This window comes from Tyto alba, unplaced genomic scaffold (assembly GCF_018691265.1).
Source record: "Tyto alba isolate M040663 unplaced genomic scaffold, T.alba_DEE_v4.0 Super-Scaffold_22, whole genome shotgun sequence".
Lineage (NCBI taxonomy): Eukaryota > Metazoa > Chordata > Aves > Strigiformes > Tytonidae > Tyto > Tyto alba.
The window spans coordinates 4,627,355-4,644,297 of record NW_024881296.1 but is presented as its reverse complement, the minus strand read 5'-3'; the positions used below and the strand labels follow the sequence as shown (position 1 = coordinate 4,644,297).

At 39.3% G+C, this 16,943-nt stretch overlaps 1 protein-coding gene across 1 annotated transcript in view; it reads right to left on the bottom strand.

The window, feature by feature from the left end:
• Window positions 1–11,704: 11,704 nt before the first annotated feature.
• Window positions 11,705–16,943, bottom strand: part of FAM120B (family with sequence similarity 120B) — a 53,532-nt gene continuing 48,293 nt past the window's right edge. Inside the window, 2 exon segments of the mRNA XM_032985190.2 lie at window positions 11,705–13,664; window positions 15,828–15,906. Of these exon segments, the coding sequence (XP_032841081.2) occupies window positions 15,845–15,906 (62 nt within the window). The 3' untranslated portion in view covers window positions 11,705–13,664; window positions 15,828–15,844.

The following is a 16,943-nucleotide window of genomic DNA, read 5'->3' as shown; positions in this document are numbered from 1 at the left end:
TTTTATTCCCTTCACATAGAAGATGGAAAGAGCTACAGGACACAGTCTACTTGGCCTTCACGTCTGGTACGCAGCTCCTGTTGGCACCAGGGCTGAGACGGGGCTCTCGGTGGGTAACGAAGGGCAATATGGTCTAGTGATCTCAGCAGGAGAGGGCTGGGAGGTGGGCATGCCATGCTTCTCATGCCAGCTCTCACACTTTGCTTCTCCCCTTTAAAATGGGAATACCACCTGCCAGCCCCACAGGCTTGTCATGAGGATTGATTAACGTTTGTAGACATTTTTAAGAGAGAGGGAAAGCTCACCAGACAGAGCTGCAAAAAGGCTGCGGGTGGGCAAATGGTTTTATTATCACTGCTACAGCTTAACAACGCTTTTGCTCCGCCAACTGAGGCCTACCCCCGTAAAGGAATGGTTACTTTTGGATTCAGTTATGTCTGAAAGGTTTGTGGCTGTCAGGCACTGTAACACACAGCGATTACAGAACAAGTGACTCTTAACCAAGAGAAAAGTTGCCCATCTCTTGCCTTTTGCTTGGCTCCAAAAGGCAGGGATGGGGTAACCCGTGCCACAGCGGGGCTGCCATTCCAGAGCACAGATAAAAGTGAAACCTGAGCGGAAAATGTTTGCGGTGCCACTGGCAATCAAGGGCTGGGTTGTCCCAGCAACGGGAACACTTCATCAGCTCAGCTAACAGATGGTCAGTGAGCAACAGGCAGCATATGTTCCAATAAGCACTGACATCAGCACAGATGGAGGGTGGGCAGGAGGCTGGCCCTGAAACATAACCTGACATTTCCTTCTCATTTGGTGCTGCATTGTTATAACTCACACAGGAAGATTAGCAGGGAAAAGTGAATAGCATTAGGGAATCTGCTCAGGAACCGATTACTAACACTTCACTGCAGTTTTAGATTTTTACTTAACCAGAGTGCAACATTGTTAACAACATTCAGGGGCAGAAAAGGAAAATGCAGTGGGTTTTAACGATCGGGATTTATTTTCATTACAGGAAGGTTTTCCCAAGAACACTAATTAACAGATTGCCACCTTCTAGGACTCTAGATCTCAAGTTCCACTGATCTCTACAGCTTTTTCTTTTACTTCTTCCATCCCTCCCCCAACAGAATGCACCCAAATACCCCACAGGATTAAAGCAAGCCTCACAACACATTGTCACAAAGGGTATAACTTTCCTCAGCCCACAAATAAACTTTAATGTTTGCTACAAAAGACAGAAAAACAGCCACAGAAAGAAAAAAAAAAAAATCAGGCATATATCCCTGCTGATGAGCATTCAGTAACAACTAGGAATTGAAGGAGACTATAGCCCTTGAAAATCAACAACAGATTGATCTGGGACACAGGGAATCAGTATGCAAACAGGTTACACACAAATTGTATATTTATAGACTTGTATTGAGGATAATGGGAAAGCATGCCGGACAGCTCCAAAATGCCTCTTTGTGACAGACAGCAAGATGTCCAAATGATGTAAGCATACAGCTGTATCACAGGCAAATATTAAAGAAATGCAACATGTGCAGCAACAACCTTCTGTTACCTTGTGAGATACCTTTAGAAGACTTTTCCTTCGCTAATGCATGGGAAAGTTTAGCAGGCACCTCCCTTCAATGCTAATGGGACTTGTATGTACATCCATCTCTTGTGTCAGCAGCAGAACAGACCCTCCAGTGAAGCCAGTCTACAGTTCTGGGGGACTGCCAAGCTGTTTTGGGGATGGCAAATCCTTCCATCTCTGTTCCTTTTGCCTTTCTTTGGAGAGCATGAATTTGATCAGAGATTTGCAGTCTGGATAACCCCCTCTATTTATTCACACAGTTTCTTCTCTGAAACTTTACCCAGATACTATGCAGTCCTATAGCCCATTCACATATGGATCCCCCTTCCAGCTGTATCTCTCTGAGAGATGAGTATCATCAACCCTCTTTTAGCAAAGAGCAGCACAGGGAGTCAATTGTTGATATTTTCAAGTGGCTTCTAGTTTTGCACACTTCAGTATCTGGCCTTAGCATTAGAGTTATTAGGGGTAATATTCCACATGTGTAGTGGCTACCCACTACAGCAATCAGTGCCCAATGGATCTAAGCTTCATAGAGACTTCTAAAGATGGCAGGCTGTGCTCCAGCAGATAACAATGAGTGTCACAATATATTGGTATGTCTTGACCAAGGTCACAGAGCTAGTAAATCATAGGTCTAGGAAGATGCAGGGGAATTCATCAGGTTTCCTAACTCTGTCCCATATCCTACTGATTAGACAGAATTCTCTTACAGCAGACCAAATTAGATACTTATCAACTCTGAAAATGTTTGTTCCATGAAAACTGCCTAAAGAATGATGTATGTCAATGGGGGGATAGACAACCACATACAAATTGCAGATTTCTGCATAAATAGCAAAGCATCCCAAGGATGTGCTCTTGTTGCTAACTTCCAGAGGCAAGCGCTGTTACTCTAGTAAAGTCATTTAAGAACACTTCTAACCTGAAAAGATCAAGTAGCTGAACCATTTTTGAACCATTTCAAGTACAAGGATGCCAGATTTCTGAGATATGCCCATTTTATGCTCTGGGCTGCTTTATACTATCAATGACTTTTAGTGTATCAGAAAGGCAATCTGCAAGTCTGGGATTGTGCTGTTGGAAGCCCACCTCTTTCAGTTCTGTTTGAGGGATGTTCTTCCAGTCATAGGGGATGTTTCGTTTCTTTCCTCCACCACATGCAAGTAAAGCTTGTACATACTTACTGGTTTGGTGCAGCCTCACTGTCCTGATTACACCAAAGATTTTGTATTTCAAACATCACCATTTAGTTCTTCGGCAAATCTTCACCGAGGTTAAAGCAGCACAGATCCTTTATGATGAACGGTCTTCTTACATGGAAGCTGAAGGTGGTTGAATATACACAAAGTCAAAATGAAAAATTCAAAGCATGTATTTTAATTGTGGCAGTAACGCTGACTATTTAGAAAACAACTGCAGGGTGAGCACATACATCCAGTATCTGCCAGTTAAGGACATTTGGAATGACATTTAACAAATGAAGCCTTTCAGGATCCAGGAGGATTGGTATGGTTTTGTATAATGTTCTCTTTATCAGGAAAAGTATCTTCTGTATCTCTATTTGCACTACATATGTTCCAAAACATGAGTCAAGTAGGGCATTGGGATTAGTTACCCAGCAAGACAGGCACTGAGCATGCCATTTCTCCCCTTATATCTATCTGTACAAGACAGAGTCTGGACAGAGGTAATTTCTCCAGTAAGCCCAGCAGCCCAAGGCTGTTAACATTGCTTAGATCTTCAGAAGATTCCTGCCTCCATGTACATCCAGTAAAGAATCAGCCTGGCAAAGGTACTATAGCACTCCCTGCCAGTGATTCCCTCAGTTCTCTGGAGCAGTACGATAAGGGCTTGGACAGTGGCTAATCTGAGCAAGGAACAGAAAGAGAGGAGATTGGTTCACCTCTCCCTTACTCTCCAGCTTCTTAATCCTCAGAAAGATCAGGATGTTCATGTTTATTGAAATAAAGGTCATCTCTCTCTCCTGTTCACTGCCTTCGTTCTGGCTCACTGCAGCCATTATGCATAAAGTAAGGCACCCACTTGTCAAAGGTTAATCTATATTGCTGATGACACTAAACTGGGTGGTGAGATGCACATGTCAGAAAGGAGAGACATTTTACAGAAAGACCTAGACAGGCTGGAAGAGTGGGCTAGCAAGAACAGTATGAAGTTAAACAAAGATAAGAGCCGAGTGCTGCAGCTGGGACAACATACCCAAAGTGCCCAGTACAGGCCAGGATCCGTGTGGCTGGGGAGCAGCGTTGCTGAAAGGGACCTGGGGGTCGTGGTGGACAATCAGCTGAGTGGGAGTCAGTAGTACGCTGCTGCAGCGACACATGCAAATTGGATCCTGGGCTGCATTCGCAGATGCATTAGCTGGCAGAGATAGAGACATGATCATCCTACTCAGCACTTGTCAGGCCACACCTGGAGTACTGTGTTCAGTTCTGGTCCCCATAATTCAGGAAAGACACTGATGGACTGGAGAGGGTCCAAAGGAGTCCATAAAGAAAGCAATTCCTTACAGTGAGAACAATCGTTTGCTGGAACCAGCTCCCCAAGGACATGGTAGGGTCCCCAGAATTTTTCAAGATGTGGTGGGTCAGGATGCTAGACAATGTCATCCAGGCTTCCTTTCCCATGTAAGGTTGGACCATATGATCTTTTGAGGCCCCTTCCAACCTGGTTTGTTCTATGATTCTGTATTTCCCACTGCCTAAAAAAAAAAATAAAGTTTTCCAAAATGCTTTGGTGAAGAGAGGCTGGGTTCACCTTAATGTGAAGCAAGTCCTTTCAATAAAAGGGAGGTCCTGTGTTCCCTCACCTCCTCCCAGCTACCAGTTTCTGCCCCTCCTTTGTGCTGGCACTAGTCTTTGTGTTGCCATGGCAGATGGATCAAGTAACTGATCAAAACCTAGTATTTATTTGTAGTTTCTTGAGCAGGTTAACTTTCAGTCAAGCCAACTCCCTGACTTTGTAAACAAGCCATAAGCAAAGCAAGTCTGCAGACACTAGTTTTCAATTTGCTATAAAGTAGCCCACCAGGGATTTTCAGGACAGACAACAGTATCAGTTGACTTCAACTTCTGTGGACATGTAGCCACAAAGATGTCCAAGGATTAAGTGGCAGACACTGGGCAACATGGGTCTGAATTTTAACTATTGAAGCTGCAAAGTACTAGCACAGGCAGGATTTACAGCAGATGCATTATATGTACAAGCAAAATCTCTGACAGGGCAGAGAAAGTAAACCAGGGCATTAAAAGTCAGTTCACTGAACATTTGGCTTTGGGACACAGAGAGCAGGGGCCATAAAATACAGAAGAATCCGTACTGAGAGCAGATCCTGGAGGCTGTGAAAGAGCACGGCAAATGGTGTTGTTGCTTTACCTAATGTCCCCATCAATATGAGGGCTTCAGTGATATGTTAAAGTTTTGCAAATAGAGAGACCCCAGCAAAATTTGCTCTGAGGAAGCATAAACAGAGCAGTTCTATCAAGGCTTATGCAATGCTAGGAGCATATCTGTGCAGGGACGGGCAGTGTTTTACAAGCAATTGCAGGTGCCTGATCTTAATGCTAGCAACCGCTTCTTTTTGTCTGTACTGTAGCCAGGACTTGTGAGCATGAGAGAGATTGAATGCTTTGTAATGAAGGTATATTGTAACATTTCTCTCCAGGTGGCACTTTGTTAACAACAATTAGATCCTGATTGATCTTTGAAGGGCTAATTCTTATGTGGTTTGCAAGGGTCCTACAAGGAGCAAGTGTTGAGTGGGGGCACTTTAAAAGTATTAGTGAGAAAAAAAAGAAGAATAGTGCCATAAGAAATTTGCAATACAATGCCCAAGCCTCCTTTGCACCCCATAGTAATTTGTTCTTATTCCTGTTATTATCCCCTCGGGCACTAATGGTCACTTTATTAATTAGTTGAAAATTGCATTCTAGGTCAAATGGCAGCTTTTTTCCCTCCCATTGTTGCAAATTGCTAATGGTATGGCCCAGTAAATGGCAGTGTTACTGCAAAATGGGAAAGATCCTTTGCTTTTCAAGATAAAGCCCATGGACCAGCTGCACTTTCCATGACATTTCTAAGCAGAGCATTTCCTCAGGCCTGCTTTTAAGCAGTTAGAAATTAAACAGAACTCTGTCATTGTTAAGATTTCTAATCATAGGCTGTTACTGTATTTGCTCTCACTCTCCTCACCCTCCCCCCCCATTTTAATTCTAGCCGAGACTCTTTTCTAAGGTGCATCTCTGCAGTGCTTAGCCTCATTTTTCAGGAAAGCAGGCAGTGTGTTTAGGTGCCTTCGTTTCTGGTGCTCTAATGGAAATACTTTAGAGACATCTGCTTTATCAGAAGAGGACAGACACTTAGCAATTTCTGAGAAATAAGGTCCTGTCTGTGGCATCTGAAGTTAGAGACTCGAAAATTACAAATCGCTCTTGAAAATATTTGCTGGCTACTGAATGTAAAAATAGAGCAAACCACAGTCTCAGAAAACAAAATGGGAAATTACAGATTTTGTGAAAGTTTTTTGTAAAGAAAGCTCCTGCTGAGGACAATAGATGTTTAGTCTTTAAACCAGACGATCTGCCCACCAGAAGTGAACATCAAAGCAGTCTATTTTTCATTAACTACTTTCTGCAGCTTCTGTGCTGGATGCAATCTGTCATTTGAGTTTGTAGTCCAGCCGTCAGGAAAGCTACCAGAAGTCAGAAGGCCTGAGCTAATTTCCCAGCACTGTCAGCCTAACACATCTAAAAGGGTGCAGTTAATCTGTAATCAGTTGCACAAGCCATCTAAAACAAAACATAGCCCTTAATTTCTATTTTTCAAGCAATTCTGGCCTCATATCCTCTAGACCTTTTTCTGTAAAGTTACCTTTAAACTGATTTACATCCTTTTCTGGTGGGCCCAATTTAAAACCAAAAGAAATCGGGGTGGGGGGAGGGGGGGAACCTCCCTCTGGCCCTTCAGAGATTTAACTGAAGTCATAAAAAGAATGAAGAAACTTTTTGTATGAAAGAAAAATGCTAGTCTCCACAGAAATTTCACACATGCTACTCTCACATATCTAGGAGTACAACTGGTTTGGGGTTCAAACTATTCCCTCTCAAAGGATAGATCATATCCAGCACATGGAAAGGCAAATGCATCTTATCCTCCAGCAGGCTGGACGCTCATCCTCTCAAAATCTAAATACTGTGGCTGGCACCAGCTGTAGCCCCTAGTGAGCATTACATGGGGCAGTTAACACTCCCTCTAAATCACTGCACTCCTGGAGCACAAGCAACAGAAGCTTTCCCCCCACCCCCATCCCAATTTCTAAAACCAGCAGCTATCAGCTTTGCTAGGTTGGGCTCTCTCTACAGACAGATGGGGGTGTTTATTAGGGAGAGGGATGGTGAATTGATTATGCAATAACACGTTAGTGTAAACAAATGCACAATGACAAATTTGGGATTTCTTTTCTACTCCCAACAAGTAAGTGTTAGGACACACAACACTGGCTTCTATTAGCACTTAATGTTTTTTTCTTTGATGCTGTTTTTTAACTTGCTTGGAGCAAAAATTTCTTACAGCACAATTTGTTGCCAAGAATTAATATAGTAATCAGTAATGAAAAGAAGTAAAAGAATTTCCTCCTCAAAATAAAAGGAGGATGAATTTGCAGGTTATTAATTACTTCTTTTGTTTGACCACCTCAGGAAATCACTCAAAATGTAACTTTTATGTAAAGCATAAACCACAATCTGTCTAGACTTGCCAATGCATCACACAGTTGTAAAATGAGCCTGCGTATGCAGACAGTCAATTAAAAAATATAACTGCATTAAGTGTATTGCAACTATGATAGAAGTACAGTGTGCCCTAGGTTTCTGAATTGTTTTTAAAACCTAGAACTTTTGGTCTAGACGCACTAGCCACCTTCTTAATGCTCTGTGCTGCTGTGCATCAACTGTGTAGCTGCCCTCCCTCTTTTGTTTGGAAATACAATTGTTGGTAGTGGATTTTTTTTAACCTCTCCTATCTGTTCCTTTGTGGAGTCTCCCCTCTTCATAGGGAAGGTAGAGTAGAAATTAAATCACACCTACAAAATGAAGGCTTTGTTAAAGAGAGAAGTATTGCAATTTGCCCAAAGATGGTTAAGATTCTAAGTCAGCCTTATCACCATATTTAAATGTGGTGATCTTTCATATGCGTATTACATAACAAGAGGTCTAGCTTTATCACCAGCATGCCTCAAACCTTTACTTTACTCAAACTGAAAACCCTCCAGCAGAATGCAGATCAGAAGGACTAAAGGATCTGATGGATAATTAAACCAGAGGGTGAAGATGATTATCAAAAGGCAGCACATTATACAATTACATCCTTTTAGATGAGCTGCATCATCATCACAAATGAAAATTAAAGTATTCTCAGAAAGTAAATACAGACCTTGCTGGGTCTCTGCTATTAAAAGACAAGCAAAACCTTGACTAAAATAAAGCTGGATCTGATAAAGTTAACTCCTGAATGCTTACCTTGACTTAAATTTTCCAAATACCACAAGCAACATACAAGTTTCTCATGTAAGTTTTCTAAAAATTATGATGGCTTTCACTGAACAATGACTTTTTGAGCTACCTACAGCATATTTAGAAATCACATCTGAGATCAGAACAGATCTTACAGTACAGTTTTGCTCTTTTATTAATGGGTCCAAAGGCTAGCTGCATACTTGGCTACCTAATTTTTTGAGATGGGGGCACCATTGTCTATTAAAAACCCTTCAGTTATCAAGCATCTTCAGAGGGTTTATATGCAGGACTGGTTTCTGTGCCTAGTATTTCTTCTGTCTTCTAGCATGAGAGATTAACACACTTGAAATATCAACGTATTTAATATCAAAATTCATGCCTAGATTATTAACACTGAATGTATCCCTTTTTATCTATGTGACCATTACTAATAGGTCATTCAACAAGTGATCTAATGACTAACTGTGGGAGAATAAAAAGGATCAACACAAAGATAAAAGCCTAAAAATATCAAATGTTGTATGCGTCCCTCATATTCTATGTCACTTCCTTGCTTCCCTACACTGTAATTTTCAGGTTTGTGACTGTATCAGATTAGCAAATCAAATCCTTCATCTCTGAAGGTCTGGTGAGCAGCAGTTGCAAATATAATCAATGAGGAGAGTCTTTGGGTGATGTTTATTGATGAAACACAATTTTGATATAAAATATGAACACCCAATGCAGAATGCAACACTCTGTGGCTGAAATTCTGCAGTCAGAGCAGTTCTCTGGTCCCAATTAAGTGTCTACCTCCCTATTTGTAGTATATAGAGACATGGGAGACAGAACTTGAAATTATTACAGCTGAAGTCCTGCCTGCACTGTGATTTCAAGCTTGTTAGAGAGTTTCCAGTTGTGCATTACCATAACTCCTACTCGTGCAATGAGCAGCACTTAACACAAGATCAGTGTCAGTAGCAGGTTTTGATTCCTTACCTGAACTAACAAATATTCAAGACTGTAAGGCTGGGGGTTTTTAATACAATAAAAATACATTTTCCCAGTTGGCACAAGCAAAACCAAATATTACTCTTTAATTTTGTAGTAAGAATAAATAACACATTTAATTTGTTGAGTATTCAGCCTAATATCCTGCCAGCTGCCTCTTTGTCTTTTACAGAAAACTCTTCAACTCATCATGTGTTGTCTGAACTACAGAGCCCTAAGAGAACTACATACTTCCAGGTAAAAAATCCTAGCCAAGACACTACAGGTGAAACTTAACACCTAATGTCCTACCTGGGACTTCAAAAGCAGTACAAGCCAGCAGAGGTCTAGCAGTATCAGTTGCAAGAAGATAATCTTTAACAAACGTGCTTCATGCTCTGAACCAGCTTCACATTTGTAGTGTGTAACATTGAAACACGGTGTACTCAGTAGCTTGATTACGGGTGAGAAAGGTCTGGATGTCAGCTGCAAGATCTAGGAAAGCAGTGAAAGCAAGGTCCTAATTCTCTAGATGCACAAAGACACTGCTGGTTGTAGCCATTTTCAGTTTTTCAAGCTGTTTTCAGCAGCAAGTAACCTCACTGGCTGTATCTATTGTTTTGACACCATCCAATTACTAGGGTAGTTACAGCCAAATTTTCTGACCCCCTGTGCTGTCAGGGCCTTAAAGCCCACTGCCAAGGAGCAGCAAGGGTGGGCTGCTCCACCAGGGAAGGCAAACCAGCCCCTGAGCGGCAATGCAGGCAGGGCAGTGGCCTCACTGGCGAGGGTGCAAACTCACAATACCTGAACAAGAGCAGAGCAGGCATGATGATGGTAACCAGGTTTGCACAAGAGCTCTGTCACCACCGGACAGGTCTGTGGTGATGAGGGATGTCCCAGCTCAAACCAGGAAGTCAAATCCACAGGCAAGGGCAGAACCAGCAAGGTGCCAGGCTGGACACAGGCATACCTGCAAAGTAGGTTAGGCAAGGACTAAGGGCAAGGACATGGGCTTAAATTCAGCTCTTGAGCCAAGGGGCAGAGCCGTCCAACGAGTCCTTTCACAGCTCTCTCACACAGGTCTTTCTTACACACCAGATGGATCTAAGGTAGTAGGCAGCCAAACCCCTGGGGTCCAGGAGAGCCTGGTAGAGCATCCAGGGTGCCGCCAGCCATGCAGCCATCAGGCATCTGCACCTGGGACACTGCGAAACACTGGAGCTTGTGTACTCACCATCACTGAGCCCTGTTCTCAGCAACCTCAGCAAGTCTGAATGACCTACAGTCAGGAGCAACCTTACTAGGTCATCAACGTGTATCTAAGAGGACAGACTTACAAAACGTCATGGCATCCCTACACTCTCAAGCATGATATGCCTGTGTGGCATAAACAAGCCAAGGCTTCTGCTTATTTACTGGACTGGCCATGCTTCTATATCGCCAAAAGATATTCTTGCAGAAGGAGGCTCTGCATCACAGAAGAATCTCCCATCAACCTTCCGAGGGAAGGAGCTTATACACACCTCCCTCCCAGCTTAGCTGACAAGAGGGAGTCAATGTTTAAACACGAACACGTAAACTTTTATCTCCTTCCCCAACATTTAATTAAAGACCACCTTTGTAAAATAGTACCATGTGTTTGATTATCCTTGTAACAGCTCAGACAGCATGGCACAAAAAGATTTGTAGAGCTCTAGTACTGCTGTTCCCCTTTGCCTCAGTGCAGTGCTTGCTAAGGTAGCAAAGCAATTAAATCTGTAGTTTCCCATTTTAGAAAACAGGCATAATCTATATGTTTTGATACTTACAGTGCCACAGCATCATAAGATTAATTCAGTGTTTCAGTGTTTTCTGCAGTCCAGATTCAGATTCCCAGTGTGATGGTGTCACAAATGAGCAAAATAATGTAGAATGAAGGATACATAGTAAATAAACAGAGGAAAGTTGACAAATATCTTCCTGTTGGTCACTCTTTCTCTCACAATGACCATGTCACAATTTCTGTTGACTCACAGTTGACTAAGTTATTGATGTTAATAAACATTCTCTGAATCCCCCTCCAGAAGGGGAATAAAGCTAATAAATAAATGTACAATTTCAGTGAACATTTGATGAAAAGCAGTTATCCTGTGCACAGGCTAGAGGAGACAGTAAGCAATATAACTAAACAAGAAATAAGAATGCTTTTCTTCACAAACATAGGTTTCTTCATTTCAAATCCACGTGTCTGTTTCTCCTCTGTCCTGTACCCATTCAAAGTAACTCCATAGTCCACATATTAAAGAAACCATTTTAGACTACAATCCTTAAGGTCATGTTCTTGTATATCATTTCCTTCTACAGTCCATAAGCTTTATGGTACTCTGACCAACTTAAAGTTCAGTGAGACAGGGAAGTAGCACCTCTGTTTCAACTTCATGCTTCTGCTTTCACTCTATGATTCCTGGTGGGAAAAAAAATCTTTCAGCTTGGAAATAATAATAAGCAGCTTCTGTTTATGGTCTAGCATTAGGAGGAAAAAAAACCTCACAGAGAAGCTAACAATTCTTCAGTAGTCAGGGTAATTATTACCAACAATTCATAACATACCACAACTAGCACAGCAAAACTCCCACTCTAACTGTATTTAACTTTGTTTATTGAGGCCAACAGAAATCTTTTCTCATATCAAAGCCTGAAGGGGGAATTACCAACAAATTCTGGCAAAGAGTTACATTCTTTTCAAATACACTATTATACATCATGAGATTCCTGAAACTAGAGAACTTTCCATAAAACTCAGACCACATTATTCTAAAAGGTTTTTTGGGAATAAAAAAAAAAAAAAAAAAAAAAGTAAGAAGTGGTAGTACAATTATAATCAGTGAAAAATCAATAGAAAAAGAAAGCAGGAATGCTCCTATCATGACAGGATCCCTGGAAAGCAAATGTGTTGTGTAAAAATTGTGTCTGTTCAAACTTTTAACAGAACTAGAAATCCTGTATTGCTGCCAATTTATTTGTTTAGCTGGACTGTTGATATATGCAGAGTATGAATGAATATATTTATTGGGTTACAAACAGAAAAATACATGCAAGGAAATTATAATATTGTTATGTAAGTCTGACAATATTATTCACTTTGACATAACATATATACTAAATAGGAACTAAGTTCCACTGACAATTGACTCAAAGGAGTTAACTGCACAAGGCCTAAGAAACAATACTAACTGAACAATAATGGCTAAAACCAGCAGAGTTTTAATCGGTAATCATTGTACCATAAAGATAGGTGCAAGTTGTACAATAGCTATAGTACTTCTGAAAATAGATTTCAAAACTAGAGCTAAATTTTCTCTTTGGAATATAAAAATAATGCTTTTTCCTCATGTTAAACACTTCTAAATAAATTTAATTTCAAGTGTGCTTATGTACTATTCTAAAAATACACATATCTCCAAAGTAGCAATAAAGTCTGTGTGATGAAAAACAGACAAGTGAAAATTAACACAGGAGATACCAAATTGCCCTACCTGTACTCTGCCCATTTACATGGATCTATTGGGACTACCTTATCGGTATGAATTGAATTCATGGTGCCACTAATATCTGCAAAAGATGCATCAATGATGTCAACAGGGCAAAAATTTTACCCTGTGTGCTTCAAACAACTGCCGTTTAGGAAAAAAAAAAAAAAAAAAAAAAAGAAGAATGCATTCAAAATGTCTGTTAGTTTCCCCTTGACTTAGAATTTCCTCCAAAATTATACTGGCCAAAAGCTCACACTGACACTTTCACTTTAAGGCTAAAGACAGATGTAAGGTCTGGCATAAATCTTAAACATTTCATAAATGACTCACTACATACAGAAGAGAATTCTATGTATTCCAGAAGAGGACCATGCATTTGATTCAGCTTTGAAAGGCCCCAAAACAGTAAGACATTAAAGTTGTAGTAGTTTTGTACACATACACTAATTTTATAACTTTCTGGAATGTTTTAGATACCCTTTTCTCATTCCTTAAGACTGAGGAACTATGAAAGTGAGCTGCATGACACCAAAGTAACATTTTTAAACTGTGATATGATTGTAAACACTTTAGAAGTACCCTTTTTTTTCCAAGACTGGGCACTTTCAGCCTCATATAGGATAAAGGTTTAACAGAAAAGACATAATAGTTTTCACAACAGAATCAGATGTATTCATTAATTTTTTGTAGCCTTCTTCAACACCTAGGACTGTCCTCTACTCTTTACACAAAATTTTTTAATGATCATTTTTTATAACTGTGTCAACAAGGTTTTTGTAAAGTGCTCCAAACAATATTATCTGGAACCTAAGATATATAATTATTGTTTCACAACATTCCATAATTTACTTCACTAAGCTACAGGCTAGAAAAAAAATGTATACAAAATAAAATGGTACTGAAAATGAGGCATGATATATTTCTGATTAGAGACTTCCCACCACCATTTTTTAAATACTGATGAAGTTTTTATGATCTTCAGCATACAGCATTTCATAAAAATATATCTTGTTCTCTCATCCATTCTCATCTACTTCCAGTAATGAGTAGGGTCACCTGGGTGATCTAAAAGACAAACAGTTGTGAGGAGCCAAATAAGACATATGAACATCAACACTGAAGCAATTTTAGAAGCTATGGCCTATTTCAGGGTAGGATTTTGTGATCTATGTTATGGATGTGATTAAACTACTATAATATGCATTCTGGGTTTAGTGATCTGTGCATTAATTAACCAGACCAGCATTTATGTTTTGAACCTTAAATTCTGCATGTCTCAATGCAAGCATTAAGTTTTATAGTGCCTGCTACTTTCTGTTAGTATGGGTCATGAGACAATTTTCAGATATAAATTTAATTTTCAAATGCTTATAAAAGCAAATAATCTTGGCAGTAATACAATAAAAAGCCTAATATCGGTAAAATCTAGAATGATGATTATGAGAACTATACTAACAAGATATTAATCAATATTATTCAAAAGAAAAAAGAAAAATAATTCAAAAGAGTGGATTTTCCAACATGATAAACATTAAGGGCACAGTTCTCTGTATAAATACAAAGTTTTGTCCATGTGCAACACCACTGACTTCACTGTTCGAACAGTCATCATCCTCAATAACTAAACATGCTCTTACAAAAATCTGCAAACTCTAGTGGATTTCAAAACTAGCTTTTAACAATTTGCCTCTATCTTTGCCCATTCTCTTTTTCTGCTGCTCAGTCTTTTTCGAGAGCAGGAACAGGACATCAGGCCTTCATTTTTCTTTCATTATATACCTCCCGTATGAGAAGGAGAGAGGCTATTATATAACTTCATATACTGAAAATGCTGAATTACAAAACTAAATATACTGTGATTCCAAAGCACATAAATAGACAAAACCCTATCAGTCCCACAAACATCCACTTGAGCCAACTCCATTCAAGGACTGTTAGAAACCTAAGAAAAGCATGAAATTGTTGAAGATTACACAGATGGAGGCAATTTTCAATTAGGTTTAGATGCAGATCAGTAGAGAGATAATCACAGTTCTAAGTGTGTCATCCACTTTCTATGGGACATAAGCGTTGTTGACACAAATGCTGTTGTACAATTTTTACACTTCATGATTTAAAATGGGATTTCTACATAACTGCCTGATTTTTTTTTGCCTGAAGACAGTAATTAAGTAAAGTATCTCTGATTATTTTTAACTGAATGGGTGTGCAAATGGAAGACATAAGAAAGTTACTTTAATATCTGAAACAATTTCTTAAAAAACAGAATTAATGACTTGGAAAGGGGATTTTGTGGTACCAGTTTACCAACATACGATCCTGTGGTGCTGTTAAAAATTGCAAGTGCTCCGTTATTTTACATTTCTTTAGTATTATTCATATTAACTCTATTTAAAATGAATTAATTTTACAATTAAATACATACATCACTGAAATGGAATCATAAAGTGAAATATATAAATTTTTAAGAAATAATTCTGAAGATACGTGTTTAAATTAGAATTCTGGACAGGAAAATATACTTAGTTCTCATAAGTATCATTTATTACAGAAGTAAAGCATGACAGATTCTTTTTCTCCTCAGCAGTGATGTGGTTCACTCCACACAGTCAATGGAGATAGAGAAAAAAAGTTGCTTAAGTAGGAGTGCCAAAAGTAACAGCAAATTTTGGCTGTTGTAAGAAAGTGGTGCATTTTACAGGGCGGTAATTTTGTTTCACTGACAGATGATGTTTGCATCAGTGATGACATGTTTCAATCTTTTCAACAGGTTTCAGTAACAATGGTATAACCCTTAACATAAAGATACAATCCACAATTCAGCATGGATATGCCACATCATACATAGTGAGCAAATTATTGTAATACATACAACTATAACAAAAATACGCAAAACTTACAGTTTAAGTCTTAAAACTTATAGTCAGGAATATCTAGTGATGTTGTAAAAACACTTCAGACTTTCCAGTGTTAAACAGACAAAAGAATGCAGCTATACTGGGATGCTCCTGTGCTTCAGCTGGTACCCTCACCCTAAGTTTTAGTGATTCCAGTCTTATAGCAAGCTTAGACCTAACATGACAAGTGATTAACCAGCTAAATAGCCTCAGCTTTGAGTGATTTCCTCTGCAGTCACATGGTTCAGTTACTCTGTGAAGTTCATACAAAGAGGTTCTCATAGATAAAAATTATCTCAATGATAACTATCCCATGATCTCAGTTTGCTACCTGTAGACATGTATTCTTTACTGACGAGGAAAGTGGAATCTTCTCCTCTGATCTGGGTGTCCCAATCCATATTGTCTACCTGGAAGGAGTAGGAAATGAATGAAATATTTTTAATTAACATTAAAACAGGAAAACAAGAGCTCATTCAGGTAGTCTGCAAGAAGAATTGCATTTATATATATTTTGAAAAAAGAACACGTCCCTCTCCAGTGGGTGTATAATTATGGCTAGTATTTTGAGGTCTTGGATGATAAAGTCTATGGTGGCACTGCCCTTCTTAAAGCACTTGGGCTATTTTAACTTTTAAATCTAGTCCAAATAATGGGTTGGGATAGTGAATCATACAGGTCATACACTGTGGCTGGTATATCTGACTGTGTGAATTCAGGAAAGGAAAATACACTGTTTAGAACCAGACATAAGCTGTATTAACAAACATTTTCAAACTGGTTTAAGTGTGCCTGTGTACGATACTGCTTTAGTTATAGATTCCTATAAGCAAAGTAGTACTCAAACTGTAAATGAAATCTTTTTCAGCACCAAAGTTCTACTAAGTCCCACCTACATCACAGTTCTATGAAAATCTTATTAATCAGAAACATGACTGAATACAGAGTATGCGATACGAGTGTGGAAGCCTTGATTAAATACCTAGCAAATAAAAATTTGCTACAAACTCAGATCCTTCAGTATAGTTGTATTATGTTCAGCTACAAAGTTTACAGTGTGCCAAAACTGAAGTGAATGTGCCCTTCTGATGCAATTACATTCCATGAAGAAATGGGACTCTGGATAACTCCCTTTTGTCTTGGACAAAAGAGTTTCTCTTCAGTGAGACAAACCTCCAACAATTCTATTTTTTCTGTATCTTTCCTGGATACTCAAGTTTCCTTTCCCCTGAAAAACTGCTTCAATTTTCCATAAAAGCTTTTCCCCAAGACCTTGCTTTTAAAGGAAAAAAAATCACTTTTTCAAAAGTGGTAATATTTAAGTTGAATTCTTTAAAAAACAAAAGCTGCCCATTTCCCTTCTTCTTTTTTTTTTTTTTTTTTTTTTTTTTCCCCAATAGAGAGATGGAAGAAAAACAAGTCAAAGATGGATGGATACAAAGAAAGA